The sequence below is a fragment of the Lithobates pipiens genome, unplaced genomic scaffold, assembly GCF_037356315.1.
Source record: "Lithobates pipiens isolate NorthernLeopardFrog02 unplaced genomic scaffold, aLitPip1_a1.2 Scaffold_19, whole genome shotgun sequence".
In the NCBI taxonomy this organism is placed as follows: domain Eukaryota; kingdom Metazoa; phylum Chordata; class Amphibia; order Anura; family Ranidae; genus Lithobates; species Lithobates pipiens.
Window position 1 is genome coordinate 204558569 of NW_027507764.1, and position 26931 is coordinate 204585499.

Consider the following 26931-nt stretch of genomic DNA (forward strand, 5'->3'; position numbering starts at 1 on the left):
TCCTGTTCTTTAGACCTGAATTAAAATGCTAGTCAATGGAGAGAAAATTCCAAGCAGTAGCTTTACTCATGTCCATATAGTTTGTCTGCACTGGAATATGGAGCAAAATGCATGACAGTGGCCTTTTAAAAGTCAGATGGGTGGTGAAAACATGTTGGGCCTCATGCACATGGAATGCTTAGCAGAGCCTGTGTGCTGCGGCGTAAATGCTTGAGCCAGGGCTCGACAAACCCCAGGCGCCAGGTCGCAAATGCGACCAGAAATCGCAACCTGGCGCCTAAGCTGCCACCAGCCCACTCACTATTGATGCCCCAGACATGCAGCGCATGAATACTGACTGCCGTCCCCCTCCCTCCTCCACACTCTGCGGCGCCGCGCTAAGTGTGTGAAACTGACAAGCAACGGACAGAGGAGGATCTGTCAGATTTCAGCCTGATGTCGGGGTGGGCGGGACCCAGCAGCTATCAAACACCAGCCAATGGGATCTGGGTGGGCCCTTTTCTTAAGTAGCCCAATCGTTGGCTGGTGTTTCATAGCTGCTGAGTCTCGCCCACCCCAGCCGGGTCCCGCCCATCCCGACATCAAGCTCAAATCTGACAGATCCACCTCTCTGTTACTTGTCAGTTTCACACCTCGGCTGGGTCCCGCCCATTCCGACATTAAGCTCAATTCTGACAGCTCCTCTGTTATATCTCAGTAACAGTGCTCCGTGTGAAACCTGCCAGTGCCATCTGTCACCGCCTGTCAGTGCCACCATCAATCGGTGCCAACCAGTGCCACCGCCAATCAATACCACCTGCAGCCACCAACCAGTGCCACCTGCCACCAACCAGTGCTACCGCCAATCAGTGCAACCTACCAGTGCCGAGTGTCACTGCCAATCGGTGCCACCTGCCACCGCAATCAGTGCCACCGCCAATCAGTGCCACCTGCCACCGCCAATCAGTGCCACCTGCCACTACCAATCAGTGCCACCTGCCAGTGCCACCCCAATCAGTGCCAACTAGTACCACCGCCAACCAGTGCCACCTGCCAACACCAACCAGTGCCACCGCCAACCAGAGCCACCTGCCACTTCCAAACCAGTGCCACCTGCCAATCAGGGCCATCTGACAGCGCCAATAGTGTCACCTGCCAATGCCAACCAGTGCCACCTGCCACCGCCAACCATTGCCACTGCCAATCAGTGCCACCTACCAGTGCCACTGCCAATCAGTGCCAACTAGTGCCACCGCCAACCAGTGCCACCTGCCAACACCAACCAGTGCCACCGCCAATCAGTGCCACCTGCCAGTGACAACTAGTGCCACCGCCAACCAGGGCCACCTTCCATCGCCAACCAGGGCCACCTGCCACTTCCAAACCAGTGCCACCTGCTAATCAGTGCCACGTGCCACCACCAGTGCCAACTGCCAGTGCCAATAGTGTCACCTCCCAGTTCCAAACCAGTGTTACCTGCCAATGCCAACCAGTGTCACCTGCCAGTGCCAGCCAGTTCCATCTGTTGCCAGCCTTACTCTTTCTGGTCAGCCCATAACCCTGATGTAACAGCGTTTCAATGGAGTTATTGACTGGGTTCTCCATTGTGAGTTAGGGATAGGGGGTGAAAACGAGTGGCCTTACCCCGGGAGCTGACAATCCATACCACTCTAAAAAAACAAAAAAACAAAACAAACTGCCTCCTAAATTCAAAGCAAATTTGTCAACCCCTGGCTTGAGCATTTTCTGGAGCCCAGTGAATCGCACATGCGGCTGCCGATAGAAGTAAATGGCTGTACAGGGCTGTGTTTCGGTTAACATCGAAGGCTTCTTCCTCTGCATTTATGGAATTTGGGGAAAAGTGCTGTACAAGTATGCTTGGGTAAATGCTGATGCAGAAGCCATTGGTGTTTGCTCAACTCTGACTGCTTACAGTCATTTCCTTTTAATGGTGGTTGTATGCAGCACACGTGGCTCCCTAGGTGCCAGAAAACACTAAGAAATTTTATTGCAAAGAATAATAATTAATGGTCCTAGTAAGGACCAAAAAGGGTCCACTGGCTCAACCATCCATACAGGAGTGGGCCATGCACTTACAAACGTGCATGCATATTTATGTAAATCATACAATTACTATATAGAATAATGAGAAAAAAAAAAAAAAAACTGTTACAAATGTAGTTGACAATCTTGTCAAATTCTTTTAATTTAATGGGTTGGAGGTAATTATTCTTTTATTTTGCTTCTTTATTCTATATAATTACAACTTATTTTGTTACTCAATAAAATGTCAGTTTTGTGGTCAATCCCCCCGGGCCTATTGTAGCACCTATGTTTTTAGGAAGTTTGTTTCGTATCCCTGTGTATGATAAAAATGTTATGCCTCAGCATACATGAGCTAATAATCTACCCAGACCTTGATATACAGTGAAACCTTGGTTTGAGAGCGTTTTGCAAGACCAGCAACATGTTTTAAATACATTTTGATTTGATATACAAGCAATGGCTTGATATACAAGTAGCGTAGTGTCACAACTGAGTATAGAGAAGAAAGGCGCCTCTAAGTGTAGCAATACAGTTACATTTAATGAAGGTGCAACATTTAGAAACTCACATGGTTGATTTAAAAGAGGCACATCTAAGTATGCGGGCATCTGGGGTAAAGTTGTCCACATAGACCGTCCTCCACACCGCCATTGACTCATCCCTTCCACACTGGGTTCAAGCCTTGCTTTTAGATTGCTCTACTGCAGGGTAGTCTTCCCGGACACTATGGCAGACTGACAGAGGTGAGAGCCTGGGATGGTCTATGTGGATAACCATGTGAGTTGCTAAATGTTGTACCTTCATTAACCACTACAATACTGGGCACTTTCGCCCCCTTCCTTCCCAGACCAATTTTTAGGTTTCAGCGCTCTCTCACTTTCAATGACAATTGTGCGGTCATCCTATGCTGTACCCAAGTGAAATTTTTAGCATTTTGTTCACACAAATAGAGCTTTCTTTTGGTGGTATTTATTCACGACTCGGTTTTTTATTTTTTGCGATATGAGAGAAAAAAGTGGAAATAAAAAAAATAAAAAAAAAACAGTATTTTCTTCTTTCTATTTTAAAAGAAATCCAATAAAATCGAATTTTGTCATAAATTTAAGCCAAAATGTATTCTGCTGCATGTTTTTGGTAAAAAAAAATCCGTTAAGTGTATAATAATTGGTTTGTGTGATCATGTGCATATGTACGCAGGTGATCATGGACATGTGTGCAGATAATCATTGGGACATGTGATTTTAGTGGGACATATGTTTTTATTATTTGGGGACATGTGTGTTTACACTAGACTGGTGATCAGTGAGTAAAAAGCTGTAAAAAAAAAAAAAAAAAAAACGCTCAAACTCACTGATCACCAGCCGGCTGCAGCGATCTGCTCTCCTCTCCTCAGTGACAACTTCCGTGTGAGGAGAGGAGAGCCGATTGCCTAGCAACCGGCTGTTTGTTTACGTCACATGATGGCTGTGATTGGACACGGCCCTCAAGTGATCAAGAGGGCCAATCACAGAGCCCTCCTGCCGATCGGAGATGCGCCGTATCCGAGCGCATTGGGATTCCCCTCCTTCTGAAGGAGGTTCCTGAACGTCCATTCAGAAGGAGAGGGCTCCCACCCAGCAGTATATGAACATTGGCCGGGTGGGAAGTAGTTAAATGTAACCATATTGCTACACTTAGAGGTGCCTCTTATTCTCTTTTCTACTCTGTAGCTCCTGCTGGATTTTGCTTCCTTGTAGAGGCTTCCATTTTGTGGATGGACATTTTATGGTTACACAACCTATCGCAGGGCTCAACAAACCCCGGGCGCCAGGTCGCATTTGCGACTAGAATTCGCGTCCTGGGGCAACACAGCTGGGGTATCCTGTCTCCGTGTGGACCCCGAACTCCGCCGTGCGATTGCATCGGGCCGCGCCGGCCAGTAATTGAGGCCGCGGCTTTGCAGCCTTCTAAAGTATGTCCGTAGTCTGGCGCCATCTTGTGGTGGATGTTGACATTACAACCCATCCAATAATGCTAATCCTAATGGAGCTTCAAAGCCCTGCCTGGCACCTTTTGCCCAACGATGAGTGTGGTGGCTGGTGTGTATATGTGTATATATATCTATATATCTATATATCTATATATATATATATATATATATATATATATATATATATATATATATATATATATATATATATATATATATATATAATTATTTTTTTTTCTTTTTCCATAATAGCTTTTATTTTTATTTTTTAAAAGTAAAAAAATGACATTTTAATTAAGGAAAAAAAAAAACGATTATTTGTAATCCTACCTGCTAGGCCCCTTTCACAAGGGCTGTCTGATTAGGTTCACCTGTCAGTTTTTCAGACGGACCTGATCGAACCCTTAGCAGGGATATGGCAGTAAATAAGCGGGAATAAAAGAAGTCACATTCTTTTGTTAACCACTTCGTGCCCGTGCTATAGACGAAGGATATCTACAGCGCGGACACCAATTGCCGGGAGGGCGTCCCTGGACATCCTCCTGTTTGCTTCCCCTCTGCACACCGCCATGGGCGCGCATCGGGGAAGTTCTGTGTTGGCCGTATCCCTTGGATACAGCCAATCACAGATCATGCTAAATGGCCAATCACAGCGGCCATTTAGCACTCGAGCGGTGTGTCCAATGACAGGTGATCTCATATGTGGGGGGCTGGGGGCTATCTTCCCCTCACTCGTCTCCATGTCAGGCCAGGGACAGGTCCAGATCGCCGTCACGGACCTGGCTCCTAACTTTTTTAGCTGGCTCCTAGATTCCAAGCAAATTTGTCAACCCCTGACCTATCGCATTGCTATAATCTTTTTATATGGACTATAAACTGATGGACGTATGAATAAATGGTTGTGGAACAAATCATTGGAGTTTCCATTATTTCTTATGAGTAAATTTGCTTTGATGTACAAGTGCTTTGGATTACAAGCATATTTCTGGAACAAATTTTGCTCGCAATCTAAGGTTATACTGTATTATAAATGATTTGGTTAGGAACTTTGCCACTAGACCAATTTATCCCTTGGCCTTTTTAGGGTCTTGGATAGTAACATGTACCTTGCTACCTACCTCTTAAAATTCTGCATCAGTTTCTTTTTTTCTTGTTACATTCTCCATAATATAAGATAAATAGGGAGTGTGGGGAGAAACGGCACAGAGAATGACAATTTTTTTATAAAGCCCAAATATCTTTGAAGAGGAGTTTGCCTTGTTTGAAAAGTTACCTGAGGATGGTTCATCCCACCGATTATATATCTGTTTTGAATGGGCTGACATATTTAATAGCTTTGTGGACATTTATGAAATCTGATCTATAGTGATGTAGATAAGTCATATGAAGCTAAAAGTGAACTTCTGCATCAGACCTGTCTGTGTGGTAACAAAGGGCAATTGTCACCTTCTTTACTGTATTCCCACGTGAACAAAAGTGGAACTCTTTTCCTGCTTCTCACAATTTCTTATCGGACGTAGTTCATATGTGCAGATGTAATGTGCACCAAGTGTGAACCAAGCCTGAGGGCAAATGGGTGCCCGATCTGCAGCCACAGCACTGTCACCACATATTCCAAAACAGAAGATTGGCAAGACTGTGTATCTGCTCATTAAAATCTTCTTTTGTTCAAGCATACCACAGAATAATAGAGCCTTAAATACAGATATGGTACAGTAGATGTAACATCTCTGTATCTACATCTGTGTTTTTGTGTGGAATTCTTGAATTAAAAGATTTTAATGAGCATATACAGAGTTGCTGATCCTCAGTTTTGGCAACTGAAATCTTGGGGGGGGGGCACGGCCCCCCCAGCACCTCCCTATATCCAGCTGTGTGTCATTTACTTCCCTGGTGCTGGCGGGAGTGCCTGCTTCTGCTGATGCCGATGCTTTTGCAGACACGGCAGCCCAGCCCCCCCAGATGTGCCTGTTCCTTGACTTTTCAGTGACTCAGCTGTACTGGCACAGCATCCATGCCGTCCCTCCAGGTGTGCCTGGGCTTCATGCTCAACCCTCTCCTGGAGAGTTCAGCAGAACCCTCCAGGACATGGAGGGTGACACTACACCTACTACTTTTTGAATTGGCTAGTGCTGTACCATTGGGGAGACCTTTCGTTGTCAGCGGGTATAGACCTAGCCAGGACCAAGGCTCTTGGAGGGGACTGAATGCAAGCCTCTTGCATTGTGATTATGGGCCCTGGCATTTGGGGGAATAATGCTCTTTGTGAGCAGTATGCCTGGAGACCCCTGAGGTGGTTTTACTTGGATTCAGGTCCATGCCACCCCCCCAAGACACACAGACATTGGATATGTAAATGCCATGTTGGCATTAGACTGAATCACACTGTTGGGACACAAACTGTTAGATGCTAATGTCACCACCTCCAGCCACCTGTCTGTGTGTCTTGGGGGGTGGCATGGACCTGAATCCAAGTAAAACCACCTCAGGGGTCCCCAGGCATACAGCTCACAAAGAGCATTGTTCCCCCAAATGCCAGGGCCCATAATCACAAGGCAAGAGGCTCGCATTCAGTCCCCTCCAAGCTCCTTGGTCCCGGCTAGGTCTGTTTTTTTTTATTTATAATATAATATACCAGCACTATCCAAGACCCTTTAGCCCACCCAGTCACCAGTCTTGGATTGGCAAACAACATACCCGTTTATTATCACACACATGGACACACAGCTATCACACTTCAAAACACTTCCCTCCCACCCTTGGAAAACAGGGTGGGTTAAACTGTCCAATGACAATGAACACACAGGTCAGGTGTGTTCAAACTTCTCCTCAGTAAACAGACTTATCCGCAGCGAGGCTGATGGAGGAATCCCCCCCTCCCTCTACCCTCACAGCAAGACACTTTCACATCCCCTAATAGTTGAGGCAGACAGCCACAATAGAAAACGGCCACACCCCAAACGACCACAGCAAAGAGTCCGCAACAAAATGAGACAATATACACATATATACAAAATTGAGTCCGATTAGTACCGATCAGACTGGATTTCTCATTCACCTCGCAAAGAGTATTGTTCCCTTAAAATCCAGGGCCCATAATCAGAAGGCTAGAGGCTAGCATTCAATCCTCTCCAAAAGCTGCTGTCCCGGATACATACATACATACATACATACATACTGTACATACATACATACATACATACATATACATTTTTTGTGGTCTTTTTTTTTTGTTGGGTGTTTTGTGGTTTCCGGGAAGTGGGAGTTTCCTCTGCGGTCTCTTAAGCCTCATGCACACGGTAAGATTGTTGACCAACCGAGCATCTGATTTGTCAAAAAGGCGTGTGCCAGGATCTTTTCTTGCATACTAATGGTACATAATTGTCGTGCAACAAACAGGAACGCAGTGACGTACTGCGAGGAATTTCAGCTCTTTAGCACCACCCTTTGGGCCCATTCTGCTAATTTCGTATTTGAGCATTGATTCCGAGCATGCGTGTTTGTACTTTCGACTTTTGTGTGACGGATTTGTGTACTGACCATACAAAAATCTGACATCAAACTGTTGTCTGCTGAAAATTTACTAGCCTGTCTTCCAACCTTTTATTGGCGGAAAATTGGACAATATTTGTCAAAAGCGTACTAACGGTGAGATTTTAGGACAACAGTCTGTCAACAGGCAATCTCCTGCCAATAATCGTACAATGTGTACGAGGCTTTAGGCATTGGCACAGTCAAATTGTTTGGCAATAAACATCCCTGAAGAACATAAGTTTTAAAATGTGAAAGTTGTCACTTTCCATGCTAAACGCTTAATCGCACAATTTACAGTAATATATGGTATTGAGTATCACCACCTTTGAAAAATAATGTAAGATCCATTGTTGTGTTTAACATATTGGAGCCTCATGGAGGTTTCCCTTTATTTATTTTTTTACTAAAATAAAAATGTATACTTTTATATAATCAATGTAGTAGTTTGGTTGCTGTATAAAAGTCCTAACAAAAAGAGGAACTGTTGTTTTCTGGATTATAAAACGGGATGATGGCAAAAACTGAGTGAGCATATTATTTTTCCTTCTCATGCTCAACTCTTTGGACCCCAGATGGACACCCCTGCTTTAACAGATCATATAAATAATAGTAGCTAGCCACACCTTTTATTTATGTGTTTTTTTTTTTGTTTTTTGTGCATGAATCTTTATTTTTTTGCTAACGACGTGTTTTTATATTTGCTTTTTAGGAATGTATGACTCCTGACGAGTCTACTGAGGAATCCGAGGTGAATATGCTATTTATATTCTATTAATATTACTTTTATTTTTTTCATGTAATCATTTACAATCACTTGTTGTTAATACTTGTTCACAATTTAGTTTATGCATCAAAATTGCCTTTAGATATTAAAAATAATTTTACAATTTCTCATGTCTTAAAGGATAAGTTGCCTTTTTTTAGGAAAAATAATAAATGCACATATTTTTGCAGAGGGGGAAAAAAGTACATTTATTAAAGCATTGCACCCATGATCAGTGGATTAGGGGTGCAATGTCGAGCCTCTGCAAACAAGCCTTGCAACTTTTAGCCTGTACCAACACGAAAGCTGTCAGTTTGAAAGCTTCAGAACTTGAGAATGATCTACAAGAGTGCTTATAAGCGCCCCCAAATGTTCATTCAGAACTATAAGCCATCTGCTGCGGTGGTGGTGGTACTTGTAGTTTACTCATTCACAGGAAACTGTGAATGAAATGAATGATGCTGTCATGTGGGTGAAGAAGCCCCCCCCCCCGCTCTCTGTCACATTAAAGGAGAGAGAAAGACAGCAGGAGCTGGAACATATTACTTGTAGCATGTTCTAAAAGGTAAACTTATCCTTTAAGACTAATATATTAAACTTTCATGTAGTGTAAGAGTAAATCACCATTTTTGAGTAGTTTGAATTGAAATACGTTGCACATTAAATATTTCTTTTTTTAATGTCCTTTCATTCCAGTCAGTTTCAATATTTATTTATTTATCGAATTCTTTATTTGTATAGAAGAATAATATAACCATCACAACACATAGCAACCAAAAGCAAAGAGGGTGACATTGCAAAACAGACATAGGTATAAGCTATCTTAACAGTCTAAGGTTGAGTTGCTCGATGGTAGGTATGACAGTACTAGCAGTCAAGTAAGTTTCTCCCTTCAACAGATTAGGTGGTAACCATGTGCATTTCGCTCGCAGTGTGCAAGCAGACATTTCAGTTTTGTGTAGGAGAGAACTATATTGTAGAGGCATAGAGTCTCCCATAGGAATGTCATGGCAGAAAGTAGTGGATTGGGGGGAAGAGGAGAGAGAAGAAGGGGCAGGGTGGAGGGCCAGGGTGATGGAACGCATGAATGCAACAGTGTGAATGATGGGAGGACTTTAATTCTCAGAGCAATTCTCCAAGAGGAACTTTCCTTCGTCCTAAGTATACAAACATGTTCTAGTATGCCCATGTCTTTGAATATCATTCTCTTTTATTTTGAGCAGTAAGTACCAGATCTTCCAGGGTATTGACACGCCTAACCCTATTGAGCCACATGGCAATTTAAGGGGGATTTGGGTCTTTCCAGCACAAAGTGACACCGGCTTTGGCAGCATTAAGTGACGGAGGATTGATTCTTTTTGTATGTCCAAATTGGCATTTGTGAGCAGTGGAGCAGGAAGAAGACAGGATCCCTTGGAATGGGGAAGTCCGTAAATTGTTGGGAAATCCTCTGTACACCTGACCAATACCGCTTGGAGCTTCCAACAGGACCAGAAGATATGAAGAAAGGTCCCCTTCTCATCTTCAACAATGCTCTGGAAAACATTTACTCAAAGTCGACGGGGTAAGGTACCAGCGCGTCAGTATTTTATAGTTGGATTTCTGTGTGCGCATGCAGATGGATGACTTCAGGAAAAGGTGGATGATGATTTGGCGTTGGTTAGCTGTGAAGGTCCAATCGATGTCCTTTTCCCATTTACTAAGACTCGGCATGATAAAGTCATCTGGAGGGGAGATGAGAGATCTTCGATATGAGGAAGGGGGTCTTTCTCTTCACAGTACGATTCAAACAGTCCGCTGGTTGCAGAATTGAGTCGGGGGACCCAGGGTGCGGAAGAAGTGATGAAAGGTAGTTTATACTGACCATCCAGCAGCATCTACATGTAGAGCGTGGGCCAGGCATTAGTAATCAAAAAATGGGAAGCTTGAAAGCAGTCTCTTCCCAGAGGTACCAGAATGTTCCACACCTGGTGGGAATCCGGGCTTTCCCAATATGAGAAATGGTGGGGAATGGGTGGAGGAAAGCTCCGGTTTCATGCAAGCCATGTGTCCTGCATAGAGAGTAGGCCCTATAGTAAGATGAGACTTGAGAAAAGCTGGTAAGGCAGCATGGTGCCGTGTTCAGAGGGATGGGGCTAAACTGCTGTTCTTCATGTGTCCATAGTTTAAGGTCCCTGTGTCTGCGCCAATCCCTGAAAACTAATTTATTCAGGGAAGCCTATCCCACACTCATCTAACTGTTCCCGAGCCACCCCCATCAAATCATTCTCTGCAGCTATTACCTTTTGTATCACCACCCCCTCCCTTTAGAATGTAAGCTCTACGAGCAGGGCCCTCCTGTACCTTTTTGTATTGTACTGTAATTGTGTTTTTCCCCCCTATACATTGTAAAGCGCTGCGTAAACTGTTGGCGCTATATAAATCCTTAATAATAATAATCGATTACTCTGCCCAGATGGGCTGCTAGGTAGCATTTGAAAGCGTCCAGGGCAGCTACCCCCCCCCCCCCCCCCATAGATTTTAGGCGGTGTCAGGAGGCATCTGCCGATCCTAGGCTGTTTGTGTGCCCAGATGAACTTGGTAAAGAGGGAATTGATTTGGCAAAAGAAGGATGAAGGGATGGAGATTGGTAGAGTCTGAAAAAGGTACAGGAATTTTGGCAGGATGCTCATTTTGATGATGATACAGCATCCAAACCATGAATGCAATCCTCGATTCCATCTGTCTAGAAGGGAGTGGACTTCACTGAGCAGGGGTGGAAAGTTCACTTTAAACATATCCGCTAAGTTTGGTGGGATGTGGCTGCCCAGATACTTCAACGCTGAGAAAGTCCATTTAAAGTTTAGTTAAGTTTGAAGGTGTGCTGGAAGGGCAAGGCGACTCCCATTGCCTCCAATTTTGGAATAAACAATTTTCATATTTGATAGTGCTCCATAATAATCACATTTTTTCAGTAGATTTGGCAAGGAGACGTGAGGATTGGTTAGAGAAAATAGTAGGTCTTCTGCATAGGCAGAGACTTTAGGGAAAAGGTCGCCCACCTGAATGCCAGAGACATCTGGATTCAATCTAACCCTGTTTAGGAAGGGCTCTAACGAGAGGGCAAATAGGAGGGGGGAGAGTGGGCATTCCTGACGTGTGTCGTTAAGGATAGGAAACTGCTTTGATAACACCATTCGCCTTCACCGCAGCTCCAGGCAAAGAGTATACACAAAATACCCAGCAGAGCATCTGCTCTCTAAAACCCATGTGCCCCAGGACCGCAAACATTAAGGTCCAGTACACTCTATCCATGGCCTTCTGCGCATCGGTGCTGAGGAAGATGCAGGGAGAGCCCTTTTGTTTGGCAAAGTGAACCAAATTGAGCACTTTGATTGTTGTCTCTTGCTTCGCGGGTAAGGATGAAGCCCACTTGATCTAGATGAACTAGTTGGGGTAGCAAGGTTTGCAGCCGAGAGGCAAGTATCTTGGTGAGGAGCTTCAAGTCCACATTAAGCAAAGAGTTTGACCGGTAACTTCTGCAAACAGAGGGATCCTTCCGTTCTTTTGGGATAACTGAGACGTGTGCTAAGATTGATTCCGGTGGGAATGAAGTAGCCTGACCTAGGCCATACTTTAACATATGTGGACCTAACAAAGGGAGGAGGGTCTTGTACTGTTTTGTGAACCCATCTGGGCCGGGTGCTTTGCCGTATTTGCTGACTTTGCTCTTCCATGGAGATGGGGACCTCAAGCTCTACCAGAATCGGGGACGGGAGGCCCGATAGATGTGCCGAAGAGAGGTATTCCTCTATGGAGGAGGAGAGGATGGAAGGTTGTAGAGGGAGGAATAAAATTCCCCAAACGTATGGGCGATATCTTTTGGGTAGTTTTCGCCCTTCTGAATCCTTAATATATGGGATATAAGAAGCCTTATGTTGGTCTCTGAGGGCCCAGGCTAGGCATTTTCCACATTTGTCCCCCGGTTCATACACTATCTTCTTGCAATAATTGTAGTGCTGCTTTAGCTTTGTAGGGAAAGGTCAGAGATCTGCTGACTGAGATGAGCAAGTTCGGTCCCCACAACAGTCAGGTGACCTTTTTATGCTGCAGTTCAAGGACCTTCTAACTAGTTTTCCTTTAAGGGAGAACGACTATTTTGGTGAAAGTTTGGAAAAATACATCCAAACAATTTCCAGCGGAAATAGTACTCTTTTGCCAGTCAAAAGAAAAGATAGACGTCCTTCGTTTTTTTTTTTTTTTTTTCACATGCCAGGTGCATTCACCTCTAGGCACGGGCGATGGCCGCCACCGTCAGCCTCTAGAGGAAGACCTCAGGATCAAACCCAGGCACAAAGGAAGACCCGGGGCCGCAAGTCTGCAAAGCAGAATACCAAGGCCTCGCCATCAAGAGGCATCTCCCCTCACCAAGGTGGGGGAAGACTTCTGAGGTACTCAGAAGTCTGGCAATTCAGGACAGATGGACTCTCTCCACAGTGTCTGTAGGATACAAGCTAGAATTTAGAATTTCCACCATCTTGTTTTCTGAGATCAAGCATTCCCAAGGATCCAGGGAAAAGGCAATCCCCTGTTGAAAGCATTAGACCGATTATTGGCTCCAGGGGTGACCATACAGATTCCCACAAAAGAACAAGGTTTTGAGTTTTACTCAAACCTGTTTACGGTGCCAAATGCGGATGTCAGATGCATTTTAGATGTACGGAATCTAAATCTGTTCCTGAAGATCCGCTCCTTTCGCATGGAGTCAATCAAGTCAGTTGTTTCCATCCTACAAGGGGAACTTCAGGCATCCATCAACATCAGAGATGCATATCTGCATGTCCCTATATTTCCTCCTCACCAGAGGTTCCTGCGGTTCTAAGTAGAACAACAGCACTTTCAGTATATAGACTTGCCCTTTGGGCTTGCTACAGCACCCCGGGTATTCACAAAAGTACTATCCCCGCCTCTAGCCAGATTAAGGGCACAGGGCATAACTATCTTGGCTTACTTAGACAATCTATTGTTAATAGACCAGTCAGTGGCTCGCTTGAAGCAAAATGTAGCCATTACAAGCAGTTACCTGGAGAGTCTGGGCTGGATTATCAACCTGAAGAAAGTGGTTAGTGGTTACTAACTCAGAACCTTCAGACCAATTTTCTGGAAAGTAGTAACGACAGATGCCAGCCTGTCAGGCTGGGGAGCAGTACTAGAAAAGAAGACTGTCCAGGGACAGTGGTCAGGAACCGAAAGAGCCTTGCCCATCAACTTCTTAGAGATTCGGGCAGTCTATCTGGCTCTGAGAACATGGACCTCTAGGTTAAAGAATTGTCCTGTCAGGATCCAATCCGATAATGCCAGGGCTGTGGCATATATCAATCACCAAGGGGGCACCAAATGTCTCTCAGCTCAGAGAGAGGTGAACAAGATTCAAACTTGGGCAGAAAAGACTGTCCCATACCTATTGCCAGTTTTCATTCCGGGAGTAGAGAATTGGCAGGCGGACTACTTAAGTCGCCAGCAGTTATTCCCAGGGGAATGGTCTCTTCATCCTGAGATTTTTTTGGGCTGTTTGCCAAAGATGGGAGATTCCAGACATAGACCTTCTAGCGTCCAGATTCAACACGAAGCTAGTCAACTTTGTGTCCAGGACAAGGGATCCAGTCGCATACGGAACAGATGCATTGGTGACCCCATGGGATCAGTTTTCACTGATCTATGCATTTCCCCCGATTCAATTGCTGCCTCAACTTCTTTGCAGGATCAAGCTGGAAAGTAAGCCGACAATACTGGTAGCACCAGTATGGTATGCAGAAATCGTGAAATTAGCAGCGAAGGACCCATGGGCCCTCCCACTAAGGCTAGATATTCTATTCTACAAACACTAAATTTAACGGCTTGGCTATTGAGACCAACGTTCTACTTTGATTAATGCTAGGAAGCCAGTTTCCAAAGCTATATATTATAGAGTCTGGAAGGCTTATGTTTCCTTGTGTGAATCCAAGGGTTGGCACCCTCGGAGATATATCATAGGCAGAATTCTTGCCTTTCTACAATTAGGCATAGAGATGAAGTTGGCCCTGAGTACTATTAAGGGCCAAGTCTTAGCCTTATCAATTTTATTTCAAAGACTGCTTGCTACGTATTCTTTAGTCTGGGATTTCATGCAAGGAGTGAAGAGGATTAATCTGCCAGTTAAATCACCCTTAAGCCCTTGGGACTAGAATTTAGTTTAAATCTATTTAAACAAAACTGCTCAGATTCGTAAGACTGATGTCTTATTTGTTCTGCCAGAGGGTCCTAAGAAAGGACAGGCATCGTCAAAATCCACTGTCGCTAAGTGGATTTGGCAAGTTATAATTCAAACTTATGTTATAAAGGGAAATATTCCCCCTTTTCAAGTTAAGGCGCACTCTACCAGAGCGGTTGGATCCTTTTTGGGCAGTGCGCTGCAAGGCCACGACCAGGTCTTCAGTGCATACATTCACAAAATGTTATCAAGTGGATGTAAGATCGAATGAGGATATCGCCTTCAGGCGCAGTGTGCTGCAGGCAGCAGTATAAGCTCAAGATCTGGGGGTGCCCTTCAGGTTGTCTCCCTCCCCTCAAGTAGCATTGCCATGGGACGTCCCACCAAGTAAATACATGAGGCTCTGTGTCCTATGATGTACCATAAAGAAAATAGGATTTTTAAAACGGCTTACCTGTAAAATCCTTTTCTTAGCATACATCATAGGACACAGAGCTCTTACCCCTCTGTTTGTTTTTATGGGGTTTAGGTATATTGCTTGGCTACAAAAACTGAGGTACTCCTGGAAGGAGAAGGGGTTATGTAGGGGAGTCAACTTCCTGTATTGGTTATACCAGTGTCAAGACCTGAAGGTAGGCCCATAACCCACCAAGTAAAAACTTGAGGCTCTGTGTCCTATGATGTACTCCAAGAAAAGGATTTTACGGGTAAGCTTTTTTAAAAATCCTGTTATTGCTTAATGTTGACTGTGTTATTCAGAATGAGTGGTTAAAGTGGTTGTAAACCCCCCTGCCCAACTTTACTGCATGTAAAGCTATTTGCAATCACTTACTTGTAGGTGGCTTTAAAAATGTCAAACTGTGCTGTTTAGGAGATATTGTAGATATGTTTCAGTGACGTCACTCATGCATGCTCCTTTTGTCCCTTGTTTACGGCACACTCAGAATGATGTCAGTCTATTCCTCTGTGCCGTGCCTCTGATAGCAGAGCCCCACGGCATCACAATCCCATGAGATCCTGGTGTTCTTGAAACACCCCATGTGACCAGTTACATCACAGGGGTGTGAACAAGGACATTCATGTTTAACACTGGGAGGAAATTTGCATGTGTGCTCTTATTGGCTTGCCGGGCCATTGCCATGGTAATGGTATACTAAAACAAGGCTTGTTACTCTTTACTGAGCATGCCCGAGATTCTGGCTCGTTGAGGGAGAAAAGGACGGAAGTACAGATGAGGCCGAAGGCTACAAACATGGCGCTGGCTAAGGCAGAAGCAGAGAAAAAAGAAATAAAGCTGCAGAAACAGTAAGAAACCATCTAGAACACTAATGCCGCGTACACACGACCGGACTTTTCAACATCAAAGGTCCGACGGAACGATTCCGGCAGACCATTCGATCGTGTGTGGGCTGCAGCGGACTTTTGATTTGCAAAAGTCTGACAGACTTTAGAAATGGAACATGTTTCAAATTTTTCTGCCGGACCCAGTTCCTACCGAGAAATCCGCTCGTGTGTATGCTAGTCCAACGGAAAAAAACAGACGCGAGGGCAGCTATTGGCTACTGGCTATGAACTTCCTTATTCTAGTCCCGTCGTACGTCATCCCGTTCGAATCCGTCAGACTTTGGTGTGATTGTGTGTGGCCAAGTCCGTTCATTCGGAAAGTCCGTCAGAACTCTGTCGGAACTCTGTCGGAACTCTGTCGGAACTCTGTCGGAACTCTGTCGGAACTCTGTCGGAACTCTGTCGGAACTCTGTCGGAACTCTGTCGGAACTCTGTCGGAACTCTGTCGGAACTCTGTCGGAACTCTGTCGGAACTCTGTCGGAACTCTGTCGGAACTCTGTCGGAACTCTGTCGGAACTCTGTCGGAACTCTGTCGGAACTCTGTCGGAACTCTGTCGGAACTCTGTCGGAACTCTGTCGGAACTCTGTCGGAACTCTGTCGGAACTCTGTCGGAACTCTGTCAGAACTCTGTCAGAACTCTGTCAGAACTCTGTCAGAACTCTGTCAGAACTCTGTCGGACCTAGTCCCTCAAAGTCCAGTCGTGTGTACGCGGCATTATTCTTATCCTGCTGAGTTTATAAATGCTATACTTAGTGGCCATATGATTACTGGGAATATTTCTTCTGGGCTTACTTCCTCTTTAACCACTTTGTGCCCACGCTATAGCCAAAAAACGGCTACAGCGCGGACGCTAACTGCCGGGAGGGCATCCCTGGATGTCCTCCTCCTGTTTACTTCCCCTCTGCGCGCCGCCGTGGGCTCGCATTGGGGAAATTCTGTGCTGGCCATGTCCCTTGGACACAGGCAGTCACAGATCGCTGTAAATGGCCAATCACAGCGGCAGTTTACAGCGCAAACAGCGTGTCCAATGAGAGATGATCTCATATGTAAACATATGAGTTCATCTCTCATCGCCGGCTCTCCCTCCTCACACAGAGACTGTGTGTGAGGAGGGAGAGATGAACCGCTGAGAGATGCAGCGGTTAGTGGAATTTTTATTTTTTTATAAAAACAAAAATAAAGTGCCCACCTGTCAGTGCCACATGTCATCAGAGCCATATCAGTGTCACGTGTCAGTGCCACTAATTAGTGCCATCTGTCATCAGTGCCACCTGTCAGTGTCATGTCATCAATGCTAGGTATCAGTGCCATCTGTCATCAGTGTGACGTGTCATCATTGCCATGTATTAGTGCCATCTGTCATCAGTGCCACGTCGGTGTCCATGTCTTGGTGCTCCAGGGCCTTCAAAAGTGTAATAGGTAGTCAACAAGTTAGATGTGTAATATATGCTCCTAGAACACATGATGGTGCTCCCTGCATGTTGTGTCTCTCTGTGTGGCTAAGCTGTGGAAAAGTCCCACGCGTGGTATCGTAATACTCAGGAGGAGTAGCAGAATTTATTTTGGGGCATTATTTGTGGTATACAAATGCCAAGTGAGAGAAATAAATTTTGCACAGAATTGTGGGAAAAAATTACCACATCAAAAAGCTCACCATTCCTCGTACTAAATACATTGGAATGTCTTCTTTCAAAAAAGGGGTCATTAGGGGGGTATTTGTACTTTCCTGGCTTGTTCGGGTCGCAAGAAATGAGATAGGCCACCAGTACATCAGATGTGATCAATTTTGTATGATTTGCACCACAGCTTGTAGACTCTCTAACTTTCACAAAGACCAAATAATATCCACTAATTTCGGTTATTTGTACCAAAGATATGTAGCAGTAAAAATTGTGGCCAAAATTTATGAAGGAACAATTTTATAATTTGAACATTTTTATCACAGAAACAAAGAAAAATGCGTTTTTTTTTTCCTCAACATTTTCGGTCTTTTTTTCATTTATAGCGCAAAAAATAAAAAACCCAGAGGTGATCAAATACCACCAAATGAAAGCTCTATTTGTGGGGAAAAAAGGACAAAAAATTCATTTGGGTACAGTGTTACATGACTGAGTAATTGTCATTCAAAGTGTGAGAGCACCGAAAGCTGAAAATTGGTCTGGGCAGGAGGGGGTTTTAAGTGCCCAGTAGGCAAGTGGTTAAAAACGTTGCTTTGTGTTTATTTCCTAGCGCTAACAAATGCTATAGACAAGTTAATGTGGCCCCCACACCTCACTTCACAAATAGTTGCCATAGATGCCTAGTTTTCCCATTATCTTGCATAAAACTGCAAGGGATTAAAGAATAATGCATGTGAAATTACAAAGTTAAGGTCAATTTCTATAAACCTGATAGAGTAACATAATAACTTTGTGAGTCACAATCCATTCAGCATCTCTGAACAGCAGTGGTAAAAAGCAGGATGTCCTTCACCCCTGTGGCTAAAAACAGGCTCGTTTTCTTTTTATGTTGTATGACAAAAGTCCCTTAGAGCCTGTTTCCTCTTTATCTAATGACAGCTACAACAAATTGTGACACTGGGTGTCACTCCTGTGAATATTTCAACACCTTACGTTTACAGCTCTAACTTTGTGTGACCTTCTCCCTGCATAATGTTTCATATAATTCCAGCAATTTTGTATTGAGGGGTATAGATTGCAGGACCTTAGATTCATTTGGTGTATAGAGAAAACATGCTACAGTCTATAAAGAATATGCTGGTTTTTATTTGTTTATGGAAAATAGCATTTAGTTGCAGTTTGGTTCCAGTGCATTTGTGTTCACCACTGTTTACTACTCATACCAATTCTATAAGAAGGGTCATAAAATGACTCTAATGCCCCATACACACGATCGCACAAAGTTGTCAGACAAGCCGATCGTTCTGAACGCGGTGACGTAGAACACGTATGATGGGACTATGAACGGGCCAGTAGCCAATAGCCTTCGTCTGCTAATTTATTCTGAGCATGCATGGCACTTTGTCTGTCGGAATTTAAACGATCGGATTTTGTTGTTGGAAAATTTTATATCCTGCTCTCAAACTTTGTGCGTCGGGAAATCTGACGGAAAAAGTCAGATGGAGCCCACACATGGTCGGATTTTCCGACAGCATGATCTGATCACACATTTTCCAGTGGAAAATCCGAGCGTGTGTATGGGGCATAAGATTCGGTTCACACTGAGGCAGCGCGACTTGCAGCGTGACCGCCTCAGGTGACCTGCATCCGACTTCAGTGGCGGCTTGCAAAGTGACTTCTGTATAGAAATCAATGCAAGTCACCTGAAGTGGCCCCAAAAGTAGTACAGGAACCTTTTTCTAAGTCTGAGAAACTTCTGTCGCTCCTGTTAGAACGGTTCCATTGTACAGAACGGGACACGACTTGTCAGGCGGCTAAGTTTCCTGAAAAGTCGCCCCTGTGTGAACTGGCTCTTAGATACTTTTCCCCTTTTTTTTTTTTTTCAATCATACTGTTCTTAACCACTTGAATGCTGGGCACTTTCACCCCCTTCCAGCCCAGGCACATTTTCAGCATCCAGTGCTGTCGCACTTTGAATGGAACAATGAAACGGATCGCTGCTCAAGGCGAGTATGATATTCCACAGGAAGGAAGGATGCTAGCTCTGGCTCACAACCGTGAACATGTAGACCAAGTAGAAGACATAGCTGCCCACCAATATCCGTCCAACAGGTTTATTGAAAGACTGTCGCCAGGACTATAACAACGGACCAAGGGGGTACTTTGAATGACCATTATGCGGTCATGCAATACTGTACCCATATAACATTTTTATATTTTTGTTTTCACACAAATAGAGCTTTTTTTGGTGGTATTTAATCACCACTGGGTTTATTTTTTGCTAAATAAAAAAACAAACAAAAAAAAAAAACATTTTATTTGTTTCTGTATAAAATTTAGCAAATCTTTTTTTTCATAAATTTAGGTCCAAATGTATTCTGCTACATTTTTTTAGTGTGTAGGAAAGTTATAGCGTCCCCAAACTATAGTATATACAATGGGTATAGCAAATAATCACATTTAGTTGCTTTGCAGCCTGAAATGAAGACGGACACAGTTTTTGTTTCATCTGGCTGTATTTAGTGCAACTTATAACATCCAAGTGAAAGATCGAACACAAACCCGTCAGAAAAAAAAATTCAAAACGGAATCTCTTGAGTTGGAAATGGGATTGTCCCCCCTCCTAAAAATGACTTGTAGATTCAATCGGGTGTAGAGAATCACCTTCTCAATGGCACACAAAGCCATTTGACTTTAAACGGTAATCAGCTGTGGTTATTGTGGTTAGCTCAGCATGAAAAGGGCTTTCCTGGAGCATTTCAGTCCCTGGTAGTGAAGTCAGGAGATGGATACAAAAACCATTTCAGAGGCTTTATCAATGCCTAGAAGCACAGTGAAGTCTATTAAGAAATGAAAGTATTTCGAAGGTACAACATAGACCCTCCCTGGATCAGGACTCCGCTCCAAACTGTATGAGAGAGCCAGGAGGAGAGGCTGCCAAGAGGCTTACAGCAACTCTGAAGCAGTTGCAGGAATTTGACAAAAGAGTGGTCATTTTCTGCATTTGACAACAATAATCACAAATTCTCCAAAAATTTGACTTGTATGGGACGGGTGGAAGAAAAAAGCCACTTCTCGAGAAAGGCCACATGCAGTCCTGACTGAGCTTTGCCAAAACATACCTTGAAGATTCTCCTTCTTCCTTTCTTTTTTTTTTTTTTTTCCTCATTTCTTTTACTTTTTTATTTTTTATGTTTACACTGTTCTTTAAAAAAAAAATTGTGCCACTTTTATTTCTATTAAAGGGAATGTAAACATCTTAAATATGCGATCTGGGGTCAGAAATACCTCAGACCTCATAAATGCAAAAAAAAAATTATTTTTTGAAAAAAAAAAAAAAAAAAATGTCCCTTTATAAGAGCATTTTTGACGTCGCTTCCGCCCTGCAATGGTATGGAGCTGGGTGAGGCCCATCTTCCCCTCACTCTGCTCCATACCACACAAGGAGGATCCGATGATCTCCGCCGCTACCGACGACTTTTTTTCTGACCGTGTTCTATCTTTCAGTTGGATATTATAAGTTACCTGGTTAATACAGCTGGATAAAACAAACTGTATCAGTCTTCACTTCAGACTGTATAGCAACAAAATGTGATTATTTTAAAGGGGGGTGATTCTTTTCTATACCCACTCTATAGCTGAAAATTGATCAATCCTGATGTGCTGACACGTTATCTAGTTTCTTAAGGCCTGAAAATGCCAGGACAGTACAAATACCCCCAAATTACCACTTTTAGGAAAGTAGACAGTCCAAAGTATTTAGTAAAAGGCATGGCAATCTTTTGTCACAATTATTATTTGAAAAATTAAGAAATTAACCACTTCAGCCCTGGAAGGACTTGCCCCCTAATGACCAGGCCATTTTTAACGATACGGCACTTTAACCGACAATTGTGCATTCGTGCAACGTTTTACCCAAACAAAATTGATCTCCTTTTCTTTCATCTCCTACAGTTTTTTTTATTTTTTGCGCTATAAACAAAAAAAACTTTTGAAAAAATACATTTTTACTTTCTGCTATAATACATATCCCCAAAAATTTTTTTTTATATTTTCATCATTTTAGGCCAATAATATATTCTACATATTTTTTCATAATTATAAAAAAAAAAAAAATAGCAACGAGTATGTTGGTTTATGCAAAACTTTGACACATTATGATTGCATATACCAATGAATTTCATTGTTATAAGCAGCATTTTTACTGAATGAAACTGGCTCATTCAGTGTATTTTTTTGTGATTAGCTGTGATTGATCAAAGCTAATCACATGGTTTTTATGGGTTGTGATTGGCCGTGTCTGTACCATGTGATCCCTGTGATCAATCACAGCTAGCAACACAGTTGTAAACAATGGATAGCATGAAAGGAAGCCATCCATTGTTTACAATTATCATGTGATCTGCTGTGATTGGTCACAGTGATCACATGACACTGACAGCGGGCCGGTGTAGTGATCAGTCATCGGCTGTCTCTGGTGGACACAGTGGGTGACAGATCGTGCAGCCCTGCGAGTGGCGCGTTCTGGTAGGACGTCATATGATGTTGTCCCAAAACAGTGCTTGCGCTCGGCTGTCATTTTTACTATAGGCTGGGTAAGAAGTTGTTAACCGCTTCAGCCCCGGAAGATTTTACCCCTTCCTGACCAGAGCACTTTTTGCAATTTGGCACTGCGTCGCTTTAACTGACAATTGCGCGGTTGTGCGACATTGCACCCACATAAAATTGTATTTTTTTCCCCACAAATATACTTTTCTTTTGGTGGTATTTGATCACCTCTGCGTTTATTTTTTGCGCTATAAACAAAAAAAAGTTACTTTTTGCTATAATAAATATTCCCCAAAAATCATGACTGCAACATTATGGCGGACACATCGGACACTTTTGACACCATTTTGGGACCATTGTCATTTATACAGCCATCAGTGCTATAAAAATGCACTGATTACTGTGTATATGACACCCTGTGCCCTCCTTTCTTCCCTTTTTATTCATGGCATGTGGTTCCCGTTAAAATTGATACCATACATGAAGTGTCTATTGCCAGCAGTCTAAAAGTCCTTTCATGCAAGGTTTTTTTTTTATCTTTAGAAATGTCAGCAAATGCAACAGGTTCTATACACGGTACAGATACGCCACTTTACAGGCAGACTAAGGGGATTATATTTTTAAACCCAGACCCCCCATACCCTTTTTATGGCCAATTACATGCATATAAGCCTTCAAAATTCAAGTCCCATAAACTTAAATTTTGGTTTGGGTCAGAAATTTTTCTCTGGAATTCTGGTGCGAACCGAGCATGGGGTGTTCGGCCCATCTCTACTTAGGAGTTTGAAAATGCATGGTAAATGAGGTTATGTGGGCTATACAGTTTTGCTCATAAGCCCTGGCAGAATTTGATTTCTTGGCCATTTGTTCAGAGAATATGAATGATAACACAAACATTTGAAGCCATTTATTATCAATCAACTGTGTTTACTATTTTTAAATCGTCATGGCAACAGAAACTACCCAAACAACCCTGATCAAAAGTTTACACACCCTGGTGATTTTGTCCTGATAACATGCACACAAGTTGATACAAGTGGGTTTGAATGGCTATTAAAGGTAACTATCCTCACTTGTGATCTGTTTTCTTGTAATTGGTGTGTGTGTGTGTGTGTGTGTGTGTGTGTGTGTGTGTGTGTGTGTGTGTGTGTAATTAAAAGGTCAGTGAGTTTCTGGACTCCTGACAGACCCTTACATCTTTCATCCAGTGCTGCACTGAAGTTTTTGGATTCTGGGTCATGGGGAAAGCAAAAGAATTGTCAAAGGATCTGCGGGAAAAGGTAGTTGAACTGTATAAAACAGGAAAGGGATATAAAAAGATATCCAAGGAATTGAGAATGCCAATCAGCAGTGTTAAAACTAATCAAGAAGTGGAAAATGAGTGGTGCTGTTGAAACCAAACCACGGTCAGGTAGACCAACTAAAATTTCTGCCACAACTGCCAGGAAAATAGTTTGGGATGCAAAGAAAAACCCAAAAATAACTTCAGGTGAAATACAGGACCCTGAAAACATGTAGTGTGGCTGTTTCAAGATGCACAATAAGGAGGCACTTTAAGAAAGATGGGCTGCATTGTCGAGTTGCCAGAAGAAAGCCATTACTACGCAAATGACACAAAGTATCCCGCTTACAATACGCCAAACAGCATAGAGGCAAGCCTCGAACCTTCTGGCACAAAGTCATTTGGAGTGATGAGACCAAAATCTAGCTTTTTGGCCACAACCATAAACACTACATTTGAAGAGGAGTCAACAAGGCCTATGATGAACGGTACACCATTCCTACTGTAAAACACAGAGGTGGATCTCTGATGTTTTGGGGATGTGTGCTACAAAGGCACTGGAAATTTGGTCAAAATTGTTGGCAAGATGAATGCAGTATGATAACAAAAAATACTGGAGGAACATTTTTGCATTCATCAGCCAGGAAGCAGCACATGGGACGTACTTGGACATTCGAACATGACAATGATCCAAAACACAAGGCCGAATTGACCTGTCATTGGCTATAGCAGAATAAAGTGAAGGTTCTGAAGTGGCCATCTCCGTCTCTAATATCATTGAGCCACTCTGGGGAGATCTCAAATGTGCAGTTAATGCAAGACAGCCCAAGAATTTAGGAACTGAAGGCTTTTTTCCAAGAGGAATGGGCAGCTTTACCATCTAAGGGGATAGAGCCTCATCCACAAATGCCACAAAAGACTTCAAGCTGTCATTGATGATGTTAAAGTGGACAAAACATAATATTAAGAACTGGGGTATGTAAACTTTTGATGAGGGTCATTTGGGTAATTTCCGTTTCCATTATGACTTAAAAAGGGTAAACACAGTTGATTAATAATAATTGGCTTCAGCCAAACTCTTACCATGTGGGAAAAAAGTTTGTGTTATTCATATTCTCTGAAAAAATGGCCACGAAATCCATAAATTCTGCCAGGGTGTAAACTTTTGAGCACAACTGTATCTATGACCACATGTTAAAGGATACTATTTGATGCATTCTATTTGAAATTCCTATGGTACTGATGTGTTTTGAACCACCGCATTTCATTTAGAATACTTGTACTTTAAAGCTCTTCATTCTGTTAAGAATGCTTATATTATTGACTGTTGTATTCTACATTCCCGCCATCCATTCTGTTCAGACTGCTTATGTTTCTGATAATTGTATTTTGACATTTCTGCATTTCATTTAGAATGCTTATGTTGCCGACTGTTGTGTTTTTAAACCACGGTATTTCAAACTGGTTTTTCGGTTTCTTCTTTAAAAATGTACGTTTTTGTTGACTGCATTCTCAAATACTTTAACTGATTGTAAAGTCTCTCTGTTATTTTAACCTAAAAAAAATAAAATATGATATGTATTTGTGAATGTAACTAATATATATGAATGGGTAAATGGCATATATGACAATTTTCTTAGACACAAGTTTCCCCATAAAATCATAGTTTATGTATACACGCGTATTGAAAGTCAAATATTTTACTGCGAACAATGGAGTACTCTATTTTTCATGCTGCAAGTCTGAAATTAAAATGATAGTCTAATTATTTTTTATTTTAAAAATAACAAACTTGTTATACTTTCCTGCTCTATTTAGTGATTTTGTACAGAGCCGCCCAGATCTTCCTCTTTTCGTGTCCCTCTTCGCTGCTCTTGGTCCCTCCTTTCCTGTTGAGTGCCCCCTAGAGCAAGCAGCTTGCTCTGGGGGCATCCAAGCTGAGTCACAGCTCTGTGTGTCCATTCAGACAAGGAGCCATGGCCTGGCCCTGCCTCCTTTCTCTTCTTATTGGCTGACTGACTTTGGCTCCCTGCTGCTGTCTCTGCCAATGAGGAGTGGAGTCGTGGCAGCTGAGACATTTGTACAACTTCTCTGGATCTAGAGGGAGCTCAGGTAAGTGTTCAAGGGCTGAGGGGGGGGGGGGGCTGCTGCACACAAAAGGCTTTTATTTTTTTATTTTTATGCATAGATCAAGATCCAAAGCTTTCTGCCTTTACAATCACTTTAAGAAGCCACACTACCATGTCGAGTGCGGTCCCTAAATCAAAACTGCGTTCCCAGCTGAAAGCAGCATGTTTTCCTCTTCTAAGAAAACAATTGTTTTCTATGTGCCCTAGCAGTGACTGACATTGATCCAGTGTGGAAAAAACTAGCCCTAAAGTTACATCACACCAGAAGCTCAACATCTCGCATTATAGCTGAAGATTTCCATCATGCTTTTGCATTAAAGCGGAGTTCCACCCAAAAGTGGAACTTCCGCTCATTTGTCTTTTCCCCACCCACTCCTCCACTCCTCCACATTTGGCACCTTTTTAGGGAGGGGGGGTTTATCTCCTGTTCCCACTTCCGGGAGCCACGGTCGCGGCTATTGACAACGTCACCGCTCGGCTCCCTCCTCCTCCCCCAGACGCCGGGCCAGTAGGGGAGAGGAGTGGAGCCTCGTGCATGCGCAATAGGGTTCCCAGAATGGAGCCATAAGGCTAGTCTGCCGTGTTTCCTTACCTGCAATGGCAACGGCAGCACCTGACAGCTTATGGAAACGCCAGCTGCAGTGCCTACATTGCTGGATTTCAGGACAGGTAAGTATGCTATTATTAAAAGCCAGCGGCTGCAGTATATGTAGCTGCTAGCTTTTAATTTTTGCAGCAGTGGGCGGACCTTCGCTGTAAATGCAACAATGGCAGCTGCTCAGATTAGATTTGAATTTTTATTTTTTTTTTATTAAACAATTTAACACACGTTTTAGGAGGACTTTTAGGTTACGTTCCCACCACACCACGCGCAGTAGAATGGCATTGGGCGGCTAAAATGTCTTGTCTCCTACAGTATGTGTCTGTTTTCCACCACTGCATTGTGGGGGTGTGCAGGCATGGTGCACTGAGAAAAGTACAGCACATTGCGAGGCAGTCCAACTTTTCTGTTCTGGTGGTTTGGTGGTATTATATTCCAAACAGACATGTATATGATCCTGTGCAAAGGCAACCCAATATATTCCTTGGTTCAAGCATCTTCCTTTCCCCAAACCTAATGCAGCCTCTCCACCACACACTGGAACATGCACACCAATGAGGTAAGAGACCACACTCCAATGCAGGAACTCCCATAGAAGCCTGCTAGCTGAAAATTGGTGTACAGTAGTAAGCACTACTAATATGGTGATATCAGCTGTCTTCTGGGGACTCATCTTGGTAAACACAGGAGGTTGTTTGCTCAGTATGGACACCATTCAGAGAACACCTTGCATTTTCTCCATAAATGCAAAACATTCTCTGGTTGTGGTGGAAATCTTGACATCGCTTCCCTGGCTCTCCTCCTCCTCCAGTAAGCGAAAGCTTTGCTGTCATGTACCTGAGACGAGACTGAAATGACAAGGTCGACCTCTCTATCTCCAGTCC

General features: G+C 43.3%; 1 protein-coding gene across 1 annotated transcript in view; it reads left to right on the forward strand.

Moving 5' to 3' along the window:
- Positions 1-26931, forward strand: part of VPS41 (VPS41 subunit of HOPS complex) — a 487204-nt gene that overhangs the window by 26369 nt on the left and 433904 nt on the right. The window contains exon 2 of the mRNA XM_077491629.1: positions 8238-8276. Coding sequence (XP_077347755.1) covers positions 8238-8276 — 39 coding nt within the window. The remainder of the gene's footprint in view (positions 1-8237; positions 8277-26931) is intronic.